The 23,701-nt window shown below is 48.0% G+C and overlaps 1 protein-coding gene across 6 annotated transcripts in view; it reads left to right on the top strand.

Annotated features, from left to right (window-relative positions):
- Positions 1-1,960: 1,960 nt before the first annotated feature.
- AFF4 (ALF transcription elongation factor 4) overlaps positions 1,961-23,701 on the top strand; it is a gene marked incomplete at its 3' end in the record, with an annotated part of 51,843 nt that continues 30,102 nt past the window's right edge. For 4 of the 6 annotated variants that reach the window (XM_080627468.1, XM_080627472.1, XM_080627469.1 and 1 more), the window contains exons 1-3: positions 1,967-2,161; positions 20,788-20,914; positions 22,103-22,897. In XM_080627468.1, coding sequence (XP_080483594.1) covers positions 2,118-2,161; positions 20,788-20,914; positions 22,103-22,897 — 966 coding nt within the window. In that variant the 5' untranslated portion in view covers positions 1,967-2,117. Of the gene's footprint in view, positions 2,380-8,360; positions 8,480-20,787; positions 20,915-22,102; positions 22,898-23,701 lie in introns of all 6 variants that reach the window. The other 2 variants (XM_080627471.1, XM_080627470.1) reach the window with 2 other exon arrangements.

Genomic DNA, 23,701 nt, shown 5'->3' on the forward strand with positions numbered 1-23,701 from the left:
TTCCTTTAAAGCTGCCTTTTCTGGTTGCTTTGTCTCTACATACTCTTATTTTACAGAGTAATCCCCCCAGCCTATCAAGAGCCTTACCCGATCACCTTCCCCATGATCACACCCTGACAGCTTGCTGGATGTTTTGATTCAGTTTTTATTTTCCAATGGGAAGGGTATTTCTTTAATTACTGTCTTCCAGAGCTCTAGGCCAAATACAAAAGATCATTAGTTTTGATTTAAACCCCACTTACTAGAAATTGTGATATTTACTAAGCAGTTACATGAGACCTGGATAGCTCTGAAGAGCCTCCGTTTAATCCCTCCAATTACAAGCAAAGCTGCCCTTGCTAATTGAAGGGAAGCAATTGATGGGAGTCTGGCAGAAAAACAGCCTCGGGAAAAGGCATCACATTTCAAGGAGAAATGCTGTGAACTGGAGCAAGGGAGGGAGGCAACCTGATGATCTAGTCCAGGTCTGTGTAACATCAAACATCTGTCAGTCAGAAACAGGTTTTAGGACCCTCAGTGTTGCACAGTCTCTTGTGGATTGATTATTTTCTTAGGGAGGACTCTAATAAATAGGACTTTTGTTATCAGGTGGATTTGATTTATAAAGAAACGATTCCATGTATTTTAACCCCATGGGTTTAATTTGCTGTATGAAATCGTATTCGCCCGAGCTCTGCCTTTAACCAGACCCTGAGACACCAGTTGTCAGAGGCAGATCTTCATTAATTGAGATGCGTGTGTCTGCGATACAAATCACAACCACAGATTCACAGACGGGTTTAGGTTGGAGGGGACCTTCAAGGCCATCTGGTTCCAAACCTGCCATGGGCAGGGACATCTTCCAGTAGAGCACCTTAAATAATACCAGAGTACGCTTGGCTGCTGAGACACGGTGCGTCAGAAACGTCACTGCCAGAACATGGCCTTATCGACACCAATGAAACCGACAGGAAGGATGTGTCGTCTTTTGCTGTTCTGTTGCTTGCAGCAGTGTTGCTCCCTCAGAGGAGCTGCCTCTGCCCTCCCTGCCCCTGTGAAGCAGGGGAGTCAGAGCTGTGTTTAGTTCCCAGGTAGGTCGGGTTCCACCCCAATTTGATCACTCTTTGTTGCGGTGCCGGCTGTATTTCAGCATCACAACAAACTTGATTTCACTGCCAGTAAACCAGTTACGAGCCGTGTCAGACTGGCTCTGGGTTTGAACTGTTACCGAGTCATTTTACAGTGCTTTTTGTATGATGGGTCTCTGCAATCATAGCATCAGAGGCTGTATTTTGGTTCTGGAGTTCGTTATGCCAAGGGAAAAGTGCCATTTGGGTTGTTTCCCACCATTCTGTTGCACTTGAATTATGTATTCCAAACAAATGATGAACTATTTCCAACAAATAATGAACTCTTTTGAAAGCATAACCCCAACGTTCCCGTACATTTCAAGACCAGTTTATGTGGAAGAAGTAGGTTTTGTTTGGATTTTAATCTAATCTAAATGTTTATATAGCACAGCTGTATGTTTATTTTTAAAGGAGCCTCTCCTGGACATGATTTTAAAGCCCGTTCCGGAAGCTCGGTACCGCTGCAGGTGTACTGCGGGTGCGGGATCCCCAGTGAACCGGGTTCGGTCGCATTCAGGTACCTATCGGTTCCTCTCCATGGGCTCGGGTGTCGGACGCTCCCTGCCGCCGCAGCGGGGATGCCGGGTAACAGCAACGGGCGATTTCCACGCCCGAGCACCGCAGGCCCGCTCCCGCCGCCAGGCCCCGCTCCCCTCACACCGCTCCCGCCCCTCCGCGCGGGACCGCGCGCACACCCCGCCCTCGGCCGCCACGTGACGCACGCCGCGGGAGGCGTGGCTGCGGCACGCCCCGCCCCCCTCACCGCGGGGGTCACGTGTTCAATGAGTGTATTCCCCCCAACCGTTCCCTCCCCCCGCCCCGTCGGTAGGTCACGTGAGCGGCGGCGGGGCTGCGGTGGCGCGGGGGCTGCCGGGTATCGCGAGTGCCCGGCTGCGGGAGGAGCCGCGGCCCGGCCCCACGGGCGCAGGGACGGAGGCCGGACCCGGCGAGGGGCGCAGGGCTGCCCAGGCCGACGTCGCCGCGCCGCCAGCCCGGCCCCGTCCCGCGATGGAGCGGCGGGACCCCTGGGGAGCCGCCGTCGCCTCCCGCCTGTGAGCCGCTCCCCCTCCCCCGAGCCTCATTCCCCGCCGGGGCCGGGCCTGCCCCTGCGCTCCCCGGGCTGTCGGTGACTCGGCGGCGGCGCCCCCGTTCCCTCGGGCCTCCGCGCTTCCATACGCCCCCCCCCTCCCCAGTCCCCCCTTCTCCCCGCCCGTCGGGCCGGTGGCGGCAGCCAGGAAATGGTCCGGGCCTAGCGGAGCGGCGAACGGAGGTGAGACGCGGCCGGGGGTGGGGACGCGCGGGGACAGGCCCGCCCGCCGCGACCGGCACCCCGCCGGCGGGGGGGATGAAGGGCGGGATCCCGGAGCGGAGCGGCCGCCGTCGGACCCCGCGCTTCCCCCCCACCCCCGGGCTCGGAGCTCTCCCGGCCGCAGCCCGGCTCCCCGAGCACCGCCCCCACCACCCCCACCCCCCCCCGCCTCGCCGGGCTGCGGCTCCGGGCGGGCGGGAGCGGCCGTTCCGCGGCGCATCTCCCCCGCTCCTTACCGCGGCTTCCCAGCACGCCGCGAGTGAGACGCCGGAGGAGTTACACACCCGGAGGGCGCGGGGGGGTCTGTGCCGGGCCCGCCGCGTCCCTCCCGCTGGGGAGCAAAACCCGGGCGGCCCCGAGGAAAGGGACGTGCGGGGCGGTTCGTGGAGCCCGTGCATTCCCTTCTCTCGGCCTTTGGGTTCGGTCCTTTTCCAGCAATTGACGTCAGGGCTTTGTTCCTTCCCCTTTGCTCCCTGCGTTTTAGGCCCTGAGCTACTCTGGGGAGATGCAGCGGGGCAGGATGGGTGCTGCGGTGGCCATAGGAAATGGCCCTGGGTAGGTGCTGCCGGAGGTCAGGAGAAGGGAGACTCCCGGGGTTCCTGACACACCGTCATCGCATCCTCCTTGTGAGTGACGAGATGTAGTTACGTAAAGCACCGGCCCTGGTGAGGACCGTGTGGTGCTGTGTAGTCAGAGGAGCCGTCACGTAACGTTTCTGGAGCCGGGGCTGACGTGTGCTTTGGGGTTTTCAGTTTTCCAATGAACAGAACAAAGCAGGAGAGTGTCGAGAGGGGTAACGCAGGTGTTGGTGCTTTCACTTGCTGGGTCTTTCATTCGCCTCTTGAAAGGAGAAAGTGGTTAACTTTGTTTCAGGGGAAGACTGAATGCTTGTACCTGTATCTCAAGTACAGCCTGGAAAGAGTGCTGCTGTGCAGGTGCGGGTCCCTCTGTTTCACAAGGCTCATTATGGTCTTGTTTGATCATTTACTTATGAAGACAGAAGGTTTTAACCGTTCCTGTGTTCCCATTGCTGTCACTCTTTTGCCTCTGGGTGAGCTGAACAGGCGCTTCCTCAGCATCCATAGTCTGAAACCAACTTGTTCTGCTCAAGTCTGTGCTGTTGTTTGTCACCTTACTGCCAGCTCCCTTTTGGCTGCTGAGCTTCCCGTGGGTGAACTTCTGGTTCCTGGTGTTTCTTTGAGACTTGTGGGAATTTCTGTGAAGCGGCTGGAACAGGGAGCTCTGGGCCCCGGGGGCAGGATTGCGAAACTCAGAGCACAAGTTGTACCCTGGGTTTGACATTTTGTTATCACCTCCAATGAGAGAAACATTATTAAACCCATAGTGCTACTGTTGTGTCCTCTGCCTGGGCACAGTGGGATGTACACAGCCCTGTAGGTGCTGTAGGGGGGTGTTATACTGGAGTTATACAATGGTTTGTAATGGTAATTGTGCAGCTCTTGTTGAAAAGAAGGAAAGAAAATGTTACCCTTTGGCATTATTAGTATCTTGGCTTTATTAATGTATCACTGTTAATTGTAAAGACTTCCTAACTGCTTTGCAATGGGTTTGCAGCTTTGGGCACAAGCAAGCTCTCCCCTGTTGAACACTTTTGACAGTGATGAAAGAAAACTGTACATTTCAACTCTAATCTCAAAAGCAGGTTCAGGTCTCTGCTATTTCCCTTTAACATCTCTGCAGTTTTGTTTTCTGACTTCTCTCCTGTGCGTCAAACATAGACTGAGCCCCTGGGGTAGGTTTTGTGCAGGAAGGCACAGAGCAGCCAGAAAAAAAGGAGCTCATATTTGTGTGTTTTACTTCCCAGTTACAATGATCTGAGCTTGATAAAGCATGATAAAACCTCAGTGGACTATTACTTGCATGTTTAGGTTGTCTTTTTTGGTTAGCTGGAAGATACAGATGCTTTTGTGTGCTTATGACCCAACTGTCTAATGGGAAGGTGCCACGTGTTTTTATCTGCAGAAGCCATCCACTTTGTGTAGCTCGGGTTTTGTAGATAAATAGTTGCAGCAGAAATCTGTCCTGACTTCACAGTTGGTAGATAATAAGTTGGCACTAGTTCCTTCTTCCTTTTCTAGCTCACGGCTGCTAGCAAGGATGTGCTGCTGCGCTTTATTTTCCACCATGGCTGCTCCTGGATGTCGGATATGACTAAAGGCAGACGTGACTTGTGTGTTACTGACAAGAGCATGGTTCACAGTGTCTTCTGAAGCAGACAGGGGACTCTGTGAACAAGTGATGGTCTGTCCATGTCCCTCTTTGTATTTTCAGTGCTTCTGAAAGTTGTGCTAACTGCTCATAACCACTTCTGATGCTTTCCTTCCTCCTCATCCTCTTGTTCTGTCGGTTTTGTAACCATTGCTGCCCTTACCCTTTGCTCCAGATCAGCAGCAAGGTGTGTGTAGAGCTGGGAGGAAGGTTAGTCCTGGCTGGGGTCTAGCTGGGTGAGGATATAGAACAGCCTGGAGACTTTAGTGACTGAAGTTTCTTTTCTGCTGCGGGAGCTGTTCATGGCCACATCATTTCAGATTGTTACTGGTATGTGGTTTGTTCTACAGGCACATTTCCTTTCTGCCATGTTACTAGAATCTCAGTTACCTTCAACAGAGGCTAAGAAATAACTAAACTTAAGCCCACCTCCCTTTGTCATTCGATGTTAATGTCTGTCTTGGAGTTTGTATCAAGAAAGAAGCAATGTTGGTGTCATCTTTGCTAAGCAGTGAGGAAAGAGCACCTGAAATTGGGGGAAATGGAGAGGGTCTGTTTGGAGCTGAGTCAGGAAACTTTACAGGTTACATTTAGATGTAACGGGTGCAGAGCAGGGTTGGGTGTATGTAACATATCTCGCTAAAATGTGTTAAAATAAGAAATCAGGTTCATAGAATTGCAAAACTAAAGATGGAAGAACTTACCTGGCCATTATTCTTCTCTGTAGCTACTAATGACTAATGAGATGCTCTCCAGCTTGTGAAGTTACAGGGTCTCTGTCCCTGCTTAGGAAGTATAACTGCACAGACTCGCGCTCCTTCCTGTCATAAAGCTGTTCTCTGCTGTTCTCCTGAGTGTTTCAGGCAGCTCTGCCCTCTTACTGCGTGTTTTCTCCTCTGGGAATCCAGGTTTATTCCAGAGCTCTCTGACATGAAAGGCTGAAGCTGTCCCTGAGTCCTGCAGAGGTGCCCAGCAAGGCGCTGCAGCACAGCGCTCGCCTCCTCCTCTGGGGCTGTGCCAGCTTCGGACGTGCTGTCCAGAATTCCATTTCCCTGTAGCTGTGATGTTGCTTCATGCACTTGTGTCTGATCTGGTGCCTGCCATCTCCCTGCGCTCCCACATCCTGACTTCTTTCCAGGTTTCTTTCTCCAGCTTTGTGTTTCAAACCTCGCTTTTCCTGAATGGAGTGATCTATATTTTCTCCCCAAGTGCATTAGCTTCAAGATGTCGTGTCCCTTGTTCTCACTTGAGTCCTTAGTTCTTGCAGGTGAATGTAAAGCCTGGTTTATTAACTGACAGCAGCACCAGGTACCAACAGGGAGAAAAGAAAAATGTCTCCTTGTGCTTTGTCCTGTGCAAACACTGAACAAGAGAAGTTCTGCCCTCAAGTCCTGAACTAATTTTCTTCTGTTAACAGCTCATTAGCAAAAGCTTTCCTGCACTTTTCAGTTGAGCTGCCCCTTCCCAGCAATACCTCCCTGCACTGCTCATTGCTCCCTTTTACTGAGCTGTTTTCTTTTAGCATTTGCATCATAACATTTACTGATTATTTACTTGGCCCATGTTGTTCGCCATCTTTCGGAATGACACAAATGTAGAGTGTACTTTTAGTGTAATCCTATCAGGGCTTTGTTTTCAGGAGAGACGGTTCCATCATCCCAAGTCTCTCCCTGTGGATAGGTGTAGTCCCCTGCAGCCTCACTGGGCTTTCTGGCTATTCATTCCCAGTACTCCACTGGGGACAGAGAGACAACAGGCCAGAACGGTGCTGAGGTTCTTCTCAGCGTGAGCCCTGTGTATATTTGCCTGCAGAGGGTTGAGGCATCCCCTGCTATTGGCAGTTCCCAGGAGCAGCTTCAAGATGTTTGTCTCTTGGACTGGACTCAAAACTTCCCTCGGGTTTTAGTGGCTTATTCATGGAGGGGCAGAAGCAAACCTTGGGAACGTGTGTGCCCTTCTGGAGCTCTCAGGGGTGACTGCTGGGGTTGGGAAGAGCGGTGGAGAATGTGTCAAACCAATGTGGATCCCTGAGCTTAGTGCTCTGCAAACTCCTACTGCGTGTGGTGTTGAAGTGAAGGCACCAAGGGTTGGTTTGCTGTAACTCTGTTATCTCCAGGAAACCCAGCTGGGTCCTTGGTATCTCACCATAGTGGAATCACACATGGATTTATTTACAAACACTTCCCAACTTCACAAAAGCCATAACAGAATGTTTAAGTTTTCGAAGCGAACATTGGGAACGTGGTGTTTCTAAGCAGCGGTTTGCTGGAAAGCACACTTCAGAGAGGAGGAATTGTTTAAACCTGTCCTTAGCTCACATCCTAAGGCTCCTCCAAGGTAAATTGCTCCATATTAGATAATTCCCTCAACAGTTTTGGTTCTTGGTGACGTTTCACACCACCGAAGGGTCTCCTCCTTTCTCACTCAAGTGCAGCAGGTCCCTGTGAACCTTTGCCTCGAGTCTGTCATCAGGCAGCAAGGTGAGAAATGGAAACGTGCTTCAGACACAGAAACCAAATAAATATGAGAACAGAGCAGATGTTTTGTTGCTCTTCTGGCTGTGCATGGTGCGGAGATAGCGAGGCTGCAGGCACCTCCCCATGGATAGACACGGGCTCGCAGATAAACGTGCAACCAGCCTGCAGCCATAAAAGGCAATGTTAGTGTAACTGGTCCTCCAGCATCGCGGAACCCGCACACAAGTTGCGGTACTGACCCCACAGGCACTTGTGTTCAGTGCTTTTCTGCTCTTGGTGCCTTAGGGCTGTGTACAACAGGCACCCGGACTGCACTTCCCTCACTGCGATCCTGCTGTCAATGTCTGCTTTTCAGTTAATATTTAATGCTTACATCGGTTCTCTGCAATATTTGGGTATAAACTAAGCTTCAGACTACTGACCATTTACTCCCATGTATGTCACCATCTGTGCTGGCATTACTGTGAAGGCTCAGTGGCTGATCTGGCTTGCACACCTTTGTAACTTCACCTGTATTCTTTGGTTTCTGCATTTCATTTCATTTCCAAAAGACATTAAAGAGGTCTCAGTGGTGGAAGTGCTTAAATGGTTTTTATCAGGCTTTGATGTGCGCAAGTCCTGAACGTGAGTAGGATGAGAAGGTAGGAGTCCGCAGTTATCTTCCTATGGTTTGGCTGCAGGGGAGCTAATGGCAGTGGGGAGGAAATCTGGAGAAGGAATTCTTCCAGCTGCACAGGAGCAGGCTGTGCCCATGTGCTGAGAGGCTGGCCTGGCAAACAGAGAGCTTTGGCTGGGATTCAGGGAACAAAGGAGAGTTTATGACCTTTGGAAGGAGGTCGGTAGCAAGGTCAGTAATCCAGGGGGGAATGGTCAGTGACCTGCTGCACCGCTGAGACACACAAGTGTCTGGGGCCGGATGGGATCCACTCCGGGGTGTTGAGGAAGCTGATGGTAGCACTCACTGAGCCTCCTTCCATCCTCATCACCAGTCCTGGCTCACAGGGGAGGTCCTGGTTGCCTGGGGGTCAGCAAATGTGCCTGTCTACAGGAAGGGTGAGGAGGAGGATCCCGAAGGAGAATCTATCAGCCTGATGTTGGTGGTGGGAAGCTCATGGAGCAGATCATCCCGAGTGCTGTTGTGTGGCATGTACAGGACAACCGGGCAATCAGGCCCAGTCAGCATGGGCTTGTGCAAGGCAGGTCCTGCTTGACTAACCTGATCTCCTTCTATACAAGGTGACCTGCTCGGTGGATGAACCGGCAGCGCAGCCAAGAAGTCCAAGAGCATCCTGGCTTGTATGGGCACCAGTGTGGCAGCAGGGCCAGGACAGTGACCGTCCCTGCACCGGGCACTGGTGAGGCCGCACCTCGAATCCTGTGTTCAGTTCTCATTCCCTCACTACAGGAGAGACATTGAGGGGCTGGAGCGGGGCCAGAGAAGGGCACCGGAGCTGGTGCAGGGCCTGGAGCACAGTGTGATGGGGACCGGCTGAGGGACCTGGGGGGTTCAGTCTGGAGAAGAGAAGGCTCAGGGGGGACCTGATCGCTCCCTACAAGTGCCTGAGAGGAGGATGGAGCCAGGAGGGGCTGGGCTCTGCTCCCAAGGAACAAGGGATGGGACAAGAGGAACCGGCCTCAAGCTGCACCAGGGCAGGTTTAGATGGAGCTGAGGAACAATTCCTGCCCCAAAGGGTGCTCAGGCATTGGAACAGGCTGCCCAGGGCAGGGCTGCAGTCACTGTCCCTGGAAGTGCTCACACACCATGTGGCCCCCAGTGCCTTGGCAGTGCTGGGGTAAAGGTTGGATTCAGTGATCATAAAGGTCTTTTCCAACCTGAAGGATTCTATGATTTTTCTTTTCCCCTAGAGGAGAGAGTAAAAGCAAACCAAAAAAGCCGCATCAAAATGGGGATGTATCTTGGGGGTGATGCGCTGTAGTTTGTGATGCGCTGTATCTTGGGGGTGGTGTGCTGTAGTTTGGGGGTGATGTGCTGTGTTCTGTGGGCAGAGCAGTAGCCAGAGTTTCTGGAGAGAAGAGAAATCCTCAATCTGCCAGTGTAATTTTCCATTGTCGTTAGCACAAGCATTTCCTTAGTGCAGGGTAATTAAAAACTGGCTTGGTCAAAGTCCAGATCTGAAAATTGAACTTCAGGAAAATGGAACATGGAGAAATGGGTTAAAGGACTTAATGGAGCAGCATGTTATAAATGTAACTTAGCGAGTTGTGCTGTGTTTGGGCATAAATAAGAACAGTAACCTGATGGGAGGAGCTGAGATTGAAAAACACTTTGGGTAAAGTTGTCCTGATATTACTTTGTTTGTGTGACTTCAAGGCCCTTGAAGCATAAAGATTGGCCAAAAAGAGATGAAATGGACTCATGTTTTTTCTCTCTTATGTCTTGTTTTGATGTGCTGGGTGGTCCTGTATGGGAAAGAGCTTACTGATGGGTTTGTTTGTGTGTTTTGAGTAGGTTTCTGTATATTTGGGTGGGTGGGAGCTGGCGGTTTCTGTTTGGGATTTACCATTAAAACCTTCCAGTTCTCATGTGGTTTGTGTCAGTGGCTCTGGTGTGTAGCACCTGCAAGCCAGGCTGGCTGTGGCCGCTGGACCTGCTTTATACAGTGCTCTAAATTAACTGGTGAAGTTTGGGAACCACTGTATGTAATTTTGTCCTCATGATGCTGATAGGATAAAGAGCATCATATTAAAACATTGATCTGACACAGTGAAAACTATGCTGGAGATAAAGGGTGGAAAGGTTCTCCTGGAGCAGTGATGACTTCCTCTGAGATATCTGCACCAATTATGTTTAATAAGGGGAAACATGCAGGTAAGAAGTTAGTGCTGTGACACATCCTTGGCCAGTGATTATGTTAGCTGTGTTTTACCAGGCGAGTGCTTTAACAAGGGCTCTTTTTCCCCCTTCGTGATTTTCTCTGATTTTTCTCTTTTTCAAGGAAAAAGTTGTGCTCTTTTATGGCCACGTGAAGCAAGAGCCTCCTGCTGAATCCGTGCCACGCTGATTTTTTGTTTGTTTTAGTAAATTGTGGGGTTTTTTTGCCAAATGTAATCCCCATTTGCTCTGCCGATGCTGAGGGAAGCACTGCTGATGATGGGGACTTGTGTGCTTGCTCCTCCCGCTCTCTCTTCATGGCACGTGCCCACATGTGTGTATTCCGGGGATGTTAAAATCCATTCAGCCATGATTTAAAACTAAAGTTGGCCAAAACCTGGTGTGGTTTCTGTTTCAGAGGAGTGCAGAATTGGGACCTTGCTGGTTGGTGTAATGTGATTTCTTGCTAGCAGGAGTGTACTCTGTATTCATGCAATTTATTTTAATCCATTATACAACTTAATATACTTTTTTTACATTATTATGTGTAAGTAAATAGTGAATTATATGCTAAAAAATTAATCCCTGCTTGTACTTAGCAGAATTCAGTCAATTCAGCCAACAGTAAGGAGCTGGCATCCGTGCCAGGTGCCTAAGGCAGCAGAACCCTTTCATTGAAGCTAGTTTGTCCACCATATCCCTGGAAGCTTCAGCACTGAGAAGCATTTCGTGTTCTGTAGCAGCTGAAAGGAGCTTTATCTGTTAACAGAGACATTATCAGGTTTAACTTTGCAACAAGCTGACGCGCTGACAGCCTCCCTAGGAACCGAGCCGGCCCGTTGCATCGAGTGTTTTGAAATACAACTGAATTTTGACAAGGCTTCTGCAAGGTTGCTTGTGGTTTTTGTTAACTTCACCCAGCACAAAGCTCAACGTCTTTCTCTGGTGGCACGATTCATTGAGCCTCACTCACTTTAAAGTACATACGTTGTTATGATTCCATGTTTTGTAGTTTCATGTCTGTCAAGTCTTTTAGCTTATAGCTCAAAATGTCTTAGGACCAGCAGTTCAAAACCAGCTTGCACGTCACCTTTCCTGGTTATTAAATGCAGAAGTTAAGGTTTTGGTGTGCGTAGGCACCATTTGATTCCCAGCTTCCCTGCCTCGGATACAGGATCCCTGGGAACAGGGAGCAGTGCGAGGCGTGTTCTGTCTGGGATGTCTCTGGGGGCTGGACCTTCTTGTGCTCCAGCCTGGTAGACCTGTGAAGAGCACGACTTTAGTTTTAAGCCCACATCCAGAAAAGAGAGGAAAAGCTGTAAGAACTTTGGGGGGAAACAAGAAAGATCTGAATGTCTTTAGGGAAAGAAAGGTAACATTTTAATGAAAGGGTTTATATAGTTCAATTAACATTTATCAACTGTTTTCCTGATATTTCCCTAAATGTCTCGGTACTCGGTGGTTGCTGGAGTTGTACCATTTTCCTCAATCTGCTTCCAGGGATTATAAAACGCAGGTGGCATTTTATAGGTAGGATGAAAGGTTCAAACTTTCCAGCTGTTTTAACTAGTGTTTGTTTGGAAGCAGTGCACATCAAAGCTGTGGTTTTCCTGCTGCATTTCAGCTTGCCTCTCTAGATAGTTCTGGTCCCTTCCTCTCGCTTCCAAATTCGTTTTGCTTTGTCTGCACATTTTAAACCCTCCTCTGCCCTGTGGGTTTTCCCAAAGTTTAACTCATGGGTGTCTCCTATCGTCACTGTACTTGCATTTAAAAAGAGTCTTACGTTATCAGGAAGTTACCCAGGTCTTGGAGCTCTCGTGTCTTCAGACCAATAGCGATGCATTTGGTAAAATTCCTGTATACAGGAAGGGCTGAAAACTGGGCATTGGAGTTAAAACTCTTATTCTCTCTTTTCTGGTACTCAGAGTCGTGGATCAGGTGTTTTCCTGTGTTTCTGAACAGGGTTAAATCATCAGATGTAGTTCCTTAACTCTGCTGACCTGCTCTCCAGCATCCTCCTCCTCTTGTTTCATCAGTTGTAACCACAGTGCTTGTTGCAGACAAAGTCTGCCTGTGACACAGTGATGCAAAAAACACAGGCTGTAATTCTGTGAGACTTTTGTGGATTTTGGGTGGTTTGTGTGTGTTTGTTTGGATTTTTTATCGTTACTTTGCTTTCAACAGGTCACTTATTCCTGCTCTCTGATGCTGATATGACTGGTTTGGGGACCACGGGGCATTCAAACTCAGCTGTGCTTAAAAATAACCCTCCCCCCAAAATACTCATTTTGAACCTGCACAGATTTCCCGCATTCAGCTGAACCAGCTCCAGGAAATGCTGTGTCAGCACAACCAGGAGAGTGGTGCGGGGCAGGAGCTGCTTTGGACCAGGGACCTGGCACCGCAGCCGAAATACGCAGTCCAGTTTTAAAACCTGCCTTTGCTTTAAGTGCCAAGTAGAGCTGGGCACAGGATGTTTCAGAGCCCCAAAATACTTCATTACTGATGATCGCGTGGTGCAGATGCAGCAAATAAAAGCTGTGTTTAGCAAACAAGCTGTGCTTGAAAGAGCAAGGGGAAGAGGTAGAGATGCTATCGGTGCTTACACGGCACTGTCATGTGGAAGAGACCTTCCTGCTGCGAGTACTTGCAAAAGACCCAAGTGGTTTATGCAGTGGCAGAATGTATCTCAGCCCCTCGTGTTCATTTGAGTGCATTGTGCAGCGGAATGCCTGCACCTATGGTGGGATGTGCAAGGTAAATGTCTGGTGGGGCAGTGCAGGGAGGTGATGGTTCAGTAAGGCAGGGAAGGGCAGTTAAACCTGGGTAATGCATCTGATAACCTTTCTCTCCTTGTTTTTAATGTAGTTCTGTTAAGATAGAAGAAGGAGGTGAACCTTGAAATGAATGGGATTTTTCCCTTTTGCCTTTTCACTTTGAGTTTATATGGCACCTCATTAGAACAGTCTGCTCCTTCCAGTCTTACACAGAGCACATTTATCAGAGAACTTATGTGAAGGGAATCTTTTCTTGGTCTTAATGCCACAGAGTTCATAGCACTCAAATGTCATGATGTCTTTCATGAAAGTAAATTAACGTGAGGAAGTTAGAACTATAATAGCCCGATTAATGTTGGATGTCTGAATAACTATTGCTTAATAAAACTTAAACATCAATTGTCTTGGCTTCAAAGTTTAAACAGAAGAACAAGTAGGCACAGGAATTCCTTTACTAACTGTGCCCAATTAAACTGCAGAATATGGTTGGGAAACAGTATTGGAATCTGCTTTTGTTAGCCTGTGTGGACATGAAGAGATTGCATGTAAAGGTTTTGTGTTTGATGGTCCATTGTTGCACTGTGGGGCTATAGTATCTGCCAGCGATGGAGAATGGAAAGGGTGAGGAGAATCTTGTTTGAGTGTGAGGTAGAATTGGGCTGAAGTTTGTTGAGATTTGAGAGAGAAACACAATTGTGTCCCCAGTGAAGGGCAGGGCCCTGTTGAGCTCAGTCTGCACTGTAGGGTTTTGGTCTTGTTATCTTCCGAGCTGTAGGATGTCAGGACTTGAGCTCCAGATGATGTCAAAAGGAGCATCATGGCCTTGGTTTTAAGACAGCCTCGTATCCTGACAGCAGTTTTGGTGATGGAGCAAATAAAAATGTAAAAACTGGGAGGGCAATGTTGAAATCTGCTTCTCCTAACAGCAGAGATGAGCTTTACTCCTCTCTGTGGGCTTGGTTATCAGTAACAAGAGTATGCGAAGGCTCCTCTGTCTTACCTGACTTGGTCCTGACTTGGTGTTGCGATCGCTGCAGAAGGTGACACTTGTAGTAGGTTGTGGCTTTGCTGTGTCACTGCTTTCAGTCTTAGAGATGCTTTTCTCCTTTGAGCATCAGTAGTGCCACTGTTGGGTCGTTGCTCTGGGGGATCTGTGCCATCTGCCTCTGCAGTTGCATCAGTGGCAACTGATGGAGGAATGAACCTTGTGTCCACCGAGAGGAGGAAAGAGCAGGGAATTGTGGCTTCCTGGAGTTCCCCATTGCGCTACTGTTGCTGGAGAGACAGGACAAAAAGGAGGGACTGAAGCTCATGTCCTGTCACAGCTCTGCTCTACGAAGAAAAAGGGCTGGGAACATTTCAGTGTGAGGTTATGGGGGCAGGGGGGACCAGATGTTTCATTACCATGTAATACTTTAGCACAGAGTTATGACATTTTAAAGAATGGGTAGTTTTGGGCCTTTTAAGATCTCTTTAGTAAATGACATCAAAGCAGTCTTGCAAATTCCTCCTGTATGTGAACAGTTTAAGCTATTTCGGTAGTATGTTTTAGAAATGGACTTCAGACATGGTTTTAAATGAGCTGGATTGCAACTGCTGAAGTTAGACATTGCCTCCTTAATTTGGCTTCCAAAACCCAGTTGCTGGGTGTTAACATTTACCTTGGCCACAATGCAGCCCTTGCTTCTGTGTGCTGAATCTCCTGTATGGTGGATAATACACCCATTTCTCATCTGAACCTCTGTAATGAAACATTATACTCACAGAGCCTCTTTGGTTCTAAAGGCTCCCCAAGTCCTTTTTCAGCAGTCAGTGTTGAGTTACAGGTGATGGCCATAGTTCTTTTATCCATCATCGTGGTGCGGTGGCTTCTCGCATACAAGATGCTGGCTGGTACATGATAACCTGATACAGTCCTGCCGGATGAAGGGGGAGTGTGACAGTTAAAACTGAAGGGCAGGATGTAATAATCAGTCGCTTGATGGAGATGCTGGAATTACCGACGTGCTCCCATAGACAGTTCTGTGGGTTCTTTTCCAGCTAACGGTGGGGAAGGATTTGTGCTCATCTCCGCACAGCAGCGGCAAGTCCAGGCACATCGCGCTATCCCGGGGATTTCTGCGGTGGTTGGGAGCTGGGTAGGAAGGAGAAGTGCCTGCAGCAAGCTGAGAGCTCTGCCCTCCCTGGGAGCGCTCAGCACACATTAACCTGACCTAGGCCAACTCGCTGCTTTTGGTTTATTTGGTTTAAAGCTCTCCCACGCTCACAGTCCATACAAAGGTGCTCACATCCAGCTCCTGCAGGACCTTGGGAGTGTGCAGAAGGAATCCCTGGCAGGAAGGGTGGGATAGGAACATTGATGTTTATATTCCAGAAATGAGAAACGTTTACATTAATGTGACTCACAGGTTTATATTTGTGTCGTATTCCCAATACAATCATGTTTGTGTTGTTATTCCCAATAGCTCAGACCTTCTAATGAAACCTTGGACAGAGGAATAGCTCTCTTCTGAGATGGAGCTCTGCAAGGGTTCATCCTCATCAAAATATCGAAACGAGATTATGGCTCAAGCTGCTTTATGTTCATGTACATAATCCTGCTGCATGAGCCTGCCCAGCAGTGAGTTGATTGAAACTGGGGTATAATTTAAGAGTAGCACTGGTATTCCCAACCTTTTCCTGGTGGAGCAGATGCCGTTTGCAGCTGGAGCCACCCCAAACTAAACACCCCTCCCTTGGCACAGAAAACCTCTGCGGTATTAACCAGAGCTGAGTGAACTGCAGCCTCTGTGTCAAAAGGTACGAGGGGGAGAAATAAAACAGAAGAGCTCATCGTTTTCGGGAGTTGTTTTTTCCTGTTTCTTGACACATAGGAGTATTGAATTCTCTGTAAACTCTTGTTCTTGGTTTTGTTCCTTACTTCAGTGTTCTAAAACTCCATGAAAACTGCTCTAATGATCTCAGAGCTTCTGTTCTTGCAGCGCTGGGGCTGTCCTTCAGCAGCATCCTGTTTGTACTCCTTTGTGCAAAGCTGCATCATTTTAGGAGGAAATGTTTTATTTTTCTCTGTGTTTTGTTTCCCATAACACAGAAAGCAAGAAGTTTCCACTACACATTCACTGTTATGTGGGAAGTATTAACTAGTTCTTGGTACCTCCACAGTGTGGTCCTGGGTTGTGTGCTGGTGGCTTTTGTTAATTTTGTTGTTGGGGGGGCAGTTATCTTTTAGTTCCTCCTTTTTTAACAGCTCTTAATGTGAGTGCATTTGCAATAGGAGCTGGCAGAGGAGCATTCTAGGTTTGTGTATGTGATTTGGTTTGTGATGTGTGTTGGTAGTGATGCCATAGTTGATGCACAAGTTGGGAGAGGCTTGCCATGCTCCTTAGCTATATGGCAGAAGCTCTTCCCTGTGAGGGTGCTGAGGCGCTGGCACAGGGTGCCCAGAGAAGCTGTGGCTGCCCCATCCCTGGCAGTGCTCAAGGCCAGGTTGGACACAGGGGCTTGGAGCAAGCTGCTCCAGTGGAAGGGATCCCTGCCCGTGGCAGGGGTTGGAGCTGGGTGAGCTTTAAGGTCCCTTCAACACAAACCAGGCTGGGATTCTGTGGTTATGATTCTATGTTTAGATGCTCCCTGATGTTCATGGTAAAAAGTAAGAAAAATACTACGCATAGGTCACAGGTAGCTCTGGAAAGGAGCTGGATGCAGCATTGAGCAGTTTCTGGTATATTGAAATGCCTTCTGAAAGCACCATTCCTTGGTGCAAGCGGGTTTCCAGCAGTTTTATTCCCTCCTTATAAATAAGTAAATAAATGGTGTGTGTTGCCCGTGCCCCTTGCAGCAGGGTGTGCCCTGCACGGAGCTCTAGATACTGGTGTGTTCTCTCTGAAGGCTTTATCATTCATGGCCAAATGCTGTCAAACAGCATTTGTGTTTCATCACAGCCAATGAACCAGCCCTGGGTAAATGATCTGTTTGGTTTCTCTTACTTATGAAACCAATTCAGATAGGAAAAAGCCCTTGGGTTAAGTGAGGATGGCTTGAAGGAAGTGAAGGTGTGGCAAGCACGCTTTGAAGACCCACTGATGGCTGTTTGCAAAGTGGTGGGTTTCGGTCCCTTTTTGATGGGTTGCAAGTGAAGGGTTCCTTGGGCAGACCTTCACCTGTGAGGGTTTTGCGTTATGGTGTCTGGGAAGATGGGGAGATGCTGGTGAACTTGTGCAAGGAAGATGTGGTTCAAGAGGCATGCGAAGGAGCTGTGAGTCCTGTGCCCGTACCCAGTGGCTGGCCACATTCCCCTCTGTGTTGCCAGTAAAGCTTTGGCAATGTGGGAGTATTGGTTGGTTCCGTTTAACTGGAAGCGTGGTCCAACAGACCCGTACCTGGGATGTGCCCCAGAGCCGAGGGAGCGGGAGGTGGGAAGCGGGAGAAGGCAGCAGCAGGCAGGGCAGCGGCAGCGCTGCCATTTCATAACACACGATGCTGATTGCTTTAGTGAGCGGCAGCCAAAGCCGTGCCCTTTTTGGCTTAGGGATGAACAGAAATACCAAATGGGATTTAGGGAGATGTTGGAACGAGAAAGGAAAGTTGCATTTCTGGTATGGATGACTCGAATGACACTCGACTTGTTCATGTGCTCAGCACATCTAAAGCCACAGTTAACAGTGGTTAAGGAATATGCACAAGTGAATTCAGTGTCTGAAGTTTCTGTGAACTTCCTGATGAATTTCCTGCTTTCTTTCAACTCTTTGTATTGAGCTGGAGAAGGGGCATGAGGCTTGAGCAGGGTCAGATGTGTAGTGAAGTCACGCAGTAACAGAGCTGTGCAGAGCGCAGCGGGGCCAGCTCTGCACAAATCATGACTCAAAGGCCGCAGAAGTCCAGAATCAGGCTCTAAAAGGGGAAACGCTGCGCTGTGCTTTGGGCTGCTTTCCTGGTTTCTGTTAATTTTTGAACTTGTTGTTCCCCAGATGTGGAAATTCAGGTGACTTTGGCCCTTGCTGCAGTTCGGTCTCCCTTAGCCTGTCAAAGGCGGTCACACTTTCCTTCAGGCTTCCTGGGAAGAGGGAAAGGGAAGCGATAACAGGATCCTCTTGATAGGAGCCGGTACAAGGTGACAAATTCATCTTCTACTCTCAGGCCTGGTGTGCAGGGATGGAGGAGCAGAGATGCTGTTCCCCAGCCAAGAGGGTGGGGTAGGGGCGGCAGGAGCTCGCCTGCACTGAGCTGCTCCCGGCTGTTTTATCTTGTGGGAAAAGCTTTAAATCCGGGGAGTGGGTGTGGAAGTGGGAGAGGGAGCAGCAGTTCTGCCTGCCTGCAGCCCCGGCTGTGTCTGCAGCGGTGCCGGGAGCAGCCACAGGGCAGAGCTTCCCATCAGTCAGCATCGAAACCTCGCGAGAGTCATAGAACCCCAGCCTGGTTTGGGTTGAAGGGACCTTAAAGCTCCTCCAGCTCCAACCCCTGCCACGGGCAGGGACACCTTCCACTAGAGCAGGTTGCTCCAAGCCCCTGTGTCCAACCTGGCCTTGAGCACTGCCAGGGATGGGGCAGCCGCAGGGGAGCTTCCTTTTCATGCCAATGTGATGTGGGGCTGGGGTCTGCTCTGATTTGGTCATAAAACCGGAGGACTGGCAAATAGCACCAGTGATCCCGCAGTCAATGTGAGACAATGGATTTGAAAGGTTTGTTACAAGTGGTCTGAAAACTTGGTTTTGCAATTTCCTTTATGCTGGAGGTAATCGCCAGCAGTGTTGGTTCAGCAGCTTGGTCTAGTGCTTTTCAGAGTGCCTCTGCTGCTTGCTTCTGAACCCAGGCACATTTGTCCTCTGTTGGGTTTCATGGATGTGGAAGATACAGATTTGACTGGGAGCTTGCCTGAAGCATGGAGTAAAGGAAGCTCCACTAGCTTCATTTATTTACACCTTTAATGCTAGTGTGATTTTAGTAACATAGTACATGTTGTAGGCACTTAAAGTAGTAATTTAGAAGTGATTTAAAGTAGCGATCTCTGAGCAGGGATTTAGAAGATTACACACAAACAAGTCTAACTTGAACACATTCAAACTGATAAAAAAATTAAGAGTTATAGGAAAAATCGAAACCCAATCCCCAAACAGTCAAAATGACTGCCCTTAAAGGTATTTATCATTTACTCTGTTACAAAAGAGTGGGGAGGAGTGGTAAAAAGTGATTAACTGGTAGAGCTCTGATGACTAATTTTACATTGACCCGGCAGGTATAGCCAGATCAGCTCTGGTTTCGCTCCAGTTCCAATCTCAAGTGGATCTTTGCTCCTTTCATGTGACAGTTTTGGCACAAGTGGTTTCTGCCTCAGTCCCAAGAGTTACAGTAAAAGTTGATAGAATTTTGGAAGATGATGCTTGGCTCTGTAAGAAATAGTGAAGGTCTTTGTTGATATTTAACCCTCTCTTTGTAAAATGTAGGTGTAAAGTTCTCGGTTAATGTTGTAATTAAGCGTATAGCTGCGTGCAGTTCACAGTGTGCTGAAGTCAGAAAGCTGCTCAAAGACAGGCTACTTCTATTCCTTGCCTTACATTTTGCCTTTCATAGTAAAATGGATTGATTCAGACTGTTCCACTTGGCTTTAACTGGTCAGTATCCGGAATTAAATCAGATCTTTTCTCTGTTAAATCCTACATGTATAAGAAACTGGGCTGCAGTGTGAAGAATAAGCTTGTAAAGCTTCCCAGTTCTATAACAAGTTTGCCTTTAACATCAGAGTGATCCGGGCAGTTTGCTCACCCCATTCCAGCATAGGGGTCCCTCTCAGGAGGCAGCCTTGATGTTCACTTGCAGTTGCATGAGTTATTGTGAGTTTATCCTTTTTGGCATCCTCTTAGATGCCACTCTATTCAGAGTAATAGACAAAATGAAGCTAAATTAATAAGGAATTACAGTAAGAGGCTAAAATGTTATTAAGGTGACAAAGACTAACAGTTTTGAAACCGGTTGATAGGCTGAAGTGTTGTTCAGGGTGGAATGACTGGGTTTGTGCAGCTCTCCAAGGCGTGCTGGAGCAAAGAGATAGGTCTTTAAGTAACCAGGCAGCTGCCTAAAACCACAGAACGGTGCTTTTCTGAGCAGATGATATTTTCCTTTTAGACTGCAAATTCTATGGAAGAACATCTGTTTCTTTCCTGGAAGCACCTACCATAGTGCTTGCAGATCAGTAAAAGGCACACGTGTAAATCTCTCAATACAAAGCATAGCACATGCTAAAGGAGTCAGTACCACCTGATGTAGCATCGTATTTACTCCTCTAAGTCCCAGTGCTTTATCAAGCTCAGAGGGAATCCTTTCCAGCTTTCTATTTTTAATGTGGTGCATCCCTTTGACGTGTCTCTGTTAAGCAGCAAGACCAAACTGCAGAGCAAGATTTATAAGAGGGGAGATAAGGAGGTTTTTAATGTGCATTTTTGCAGTAGGAGGACACTGTATGGTCTAAGGCAGATTGTGCAGTATTGCCAGAGCTCCCCTGAAATTATTGCTTTGGGTGGAAAGGTCTTTAGGGAGGAAGAGAGACCTGGAAACAACATCAAAGCTTGAGGTTAGGATCTGTGGCTGAATGGGTGCCAATAAATGTATGTCAGCAGCAAAAATAAACTAAATCTACAGCAGAAATCAGGCAGTGGATGGGTGGGGGGAGAAGAGAGTAAAATTCAGAACATCTGGGGGATGTGGAGGAGCAGAAGTGTTTTGGAGATGAATGGGAGATGTACAGCGTGGGCTGGAATAGCTAAATGATTCAAGCAGGTGAAATAGCTTCTTGCCTGAGGACTTTGAGAGGTTTTTTCACCCTTTTTATTCCTGCATGAGCTTTCCCTGTCAGTTGTGAGCTGCAGGTTGTGGGTTACAGCTCCCCTAAGCATGAAGTGCCTTAACCTGGACAGACCACCTTAACGTTGTGAGGAGTGAGGTCAGCGGGGGGGTTCCTCACTGCGGTCAGTCTCTGGGCAGAGCAGGTCCCGGGGCTCACTTGGGCTCTCCCATCCCTCCCCTTCCCTTCAGTGATCAGCAATTCTTTGTTTGTCTGCAGCAACATGAACCGTGAAGACCGGAATGTGCTGCGAATGAAAGAAAGGGAAAGGCGAAATCAAGAGATTCAGCAGGGTGAAGAAGCCTTCCCACCCAACTCTCCTCTCTTTGCTGAACCCTACAAAGTTGTGAGTTTGTGCACAGTTCCTAGAGCAACCTCGTCTTCTGAATTCATTTTTACCTGTTGTCTCTTTAGATCCACAGCTCTTACATCAACCAAGTGTTTAAGCAGGCCTTGAAAATAAGGATGGACGGTTACTAACCAGCCCTGCTGGCAGATTTAGTATCTGTCTTATCTGTGAAGGGGTGGCTGCTTTGTAGGGAGTGAGAAAAGGGATGATAAACCCATAAATTTCTTCCCCTTTCTTCAGCTTTTGCCACAGTGACTCAGAACAAACTGTCCATTGTGCTCTACCAGATTGCTGCTTTTGGGGTGCGTTAGCCTGTTGCTAAACTTTCTAACCTTCAGGCAATGTAACCCAGAGCTGGGTAAGTTCAGAAAGAGAATGTTTAAATAGGTTAATTTTAGATGCTGAAATGCCTGGTGCGACAGAGGTATCAGCTGTAACTATAGGCCAGGAGTTTGTATCTGATTTTCCAGTTTGTTTTGAAGGAGTTGACTCTGCACTTGTACAGCTTTAAGCCTGTGCTGGGTTTCCTCCCAGGCCTGCTTTGCTGAACAGAGCTGGAAAAAATAACCTAAATCTGGGCTAGCTAAAAAAGAACCATTTCAGATTATATTTAGGTATTCTGTGCTTGATAACCAAATCCCACACGTATGAAGTTAACTGGAGCTGGTTGGGATGCATGCGGAGTGGTGCAGTGTACCTCATTTGGAAACCAAACTGCTTATGTAAGAAAGAACCCTTCCAACTGTTGGCAACAAGAATTATGCCAGGATAAATAGCAATTAAAAATGAAATACAGAGCTGAGGTTAAGCCGATTTTATTTTACTGTTAATTAAAAGCTTTTAGGGCTGCTGCGTTCTCTGATAGAGAAATAGTCTTTAAGGCGACAGGAAGCACCTACAGCTTCTAAACTTGCATCCAGCTCACCAGTGCAGTATTTGAAGCAGTGATCAGTGCTGTTTCAGCCGCTCCTGCTGCTGAAGTACATATTTTCCTTATGTTTCAGGGAGTTAAATTACTGCTTTAAGAATTAAAATGGGGATTTGGAAAGAATGGCAGAAAAAGGCTGATATTAGCCATGATCTTAGCCCTGAAATTCAGTTTAACTGCAGTAGCTGTCAAATCAATGAACTGAACATGAAGTTGTGACTTTTTTAAAGCATTGTTTGTTCCAATTCTTTCCACAGACCAGCAAGGAAGACAAGTTGTCTAGTCGGATTCAGAGCATGCTTGGTAATTATGATGAAATGGATGATCTTATAGGAGACCGCTCAGTGCAAAAGCTTGTTGGAATCCCCAAACCAACCGTACCATCAGCACCAGATGACAAAGCAAACCAAAGTTACTTTGGTGATCAGAGACATAATCCCAGCTCCCATCAGAGCAGCAAATGGACTCCTGTAGGACCAGCACCTAGCACTTCCTCACAATCCCAGAAACGGTCCTCAGGTTTACAGAGTGGGCACAGTGCTCAGCGCGGCAGTGGCAATAACAGCGGCAGCAGCGGCCAGAGGCACGACCGTGACTCCTACAGCAGCAGCAGCAGCAGCCGCAAAAAAAGCCAGCATGGGTCTGAACACTCCAAACCACGTTCTTCCAGCCCTGGAAAACCATCTGCTGTTCCTTCGTTGAGCTCCAGCCATTCAAGATCTCATGGAAGTGATCACCACAGTAAAGAACATCAACGTTCAAAGTCTCCCCGGGATCCTGATGCCAACTGGGACTCTCCCTCTCGTGTACCCTCATTTTCGAGTGGACAACACTCTAATCAGTCTTTTCCACCTTCACTAATGTCCAAGTCCAGTTCAATGTTGCAGAAACCCACAGCGTACGTAAGGCCAATGGATGGGCAGGAATCCATGGAACCAAAGTTATCTTCCGAACACTACAGTAGCCAGACTCACAGCAGCGGGGTGAATGAGCTGAAGCCTAACAGCAAAGCACATCTAACCAAGCTGAAAATCCCTTCTCAACCACTGGAGGTAAGTTGCTGTTGGTTTCCTGGCTTCTTGAATGTGAGTCCCTTTGGGCTGGGATTTTGCAGCTCCTTTAAAATCCCAATCTGCATAACGAAGATTTAGTTTTTACTAAACTCTGGGTTTGTTGTTACGTGAAGCATCTTAAACTTAGGCAGTGAAGAACTGGATTTTAACAGGGAAATGCACAAAAGTAATTGGATTTTCCTTCTGCTGCTTCCATGTGGATACTGTGATTTTTATTCAGTAAAGGCTCTGAGACATTGAGAAAGGCTGACTTAGCTGAGAGGCTAATCTTTATAGAGTATTTCTGTAGTCAGAAGGTAGTGAAATAGTGGGATATTCATAACTGTTTTGCTAGGTTAGATACATACGTTGTTGTTTCTGGGGGCCATGTTGCCTTAGACTGGTGATGCTGTCTGTGTCTATCAGGTTCCCTTTTGAAGCGTGTAACTGTTACGAGATGTGATCATTAACCTTCACCTAGGGAAAATAAGCAAAGCCTAAAGCACACTGAATTGACCAGGGTTCAGAACGTTTATCAGTTATGCTGGATACAAAATACTATCGGATTGGCAGCTTTTATCAGCTTGGGAATTCTTGAGTGGTTAAGGCACAGACTGAGTGCAGCTCACTGACAAGGAAAGTGCCTTTCTTAATAGAAGTGTCATTGCTTCTCCTGTTTAACTGCTTGAATTATGGTAGAGAATTGAGCTAGAGAAAAGCCTTCCTGGGACTTCCAACAAATAGCGAAGTAAGATCCAGGACATGGGGAAGGGAATTGGAAAAGAAGTGATTTTGTTATTTGTG

This window comes from Psittacula echo (assembly GCF_963264785.1).
Source record: "Psittacula echo genome assembly, chromosome: 11".
Classification (NCBI taxonomy): Eukaryota; Metazoa; Chordata; class Aves; order Psittaciformes; family Psittacidae; genus Psittacula; species Psittacula echo.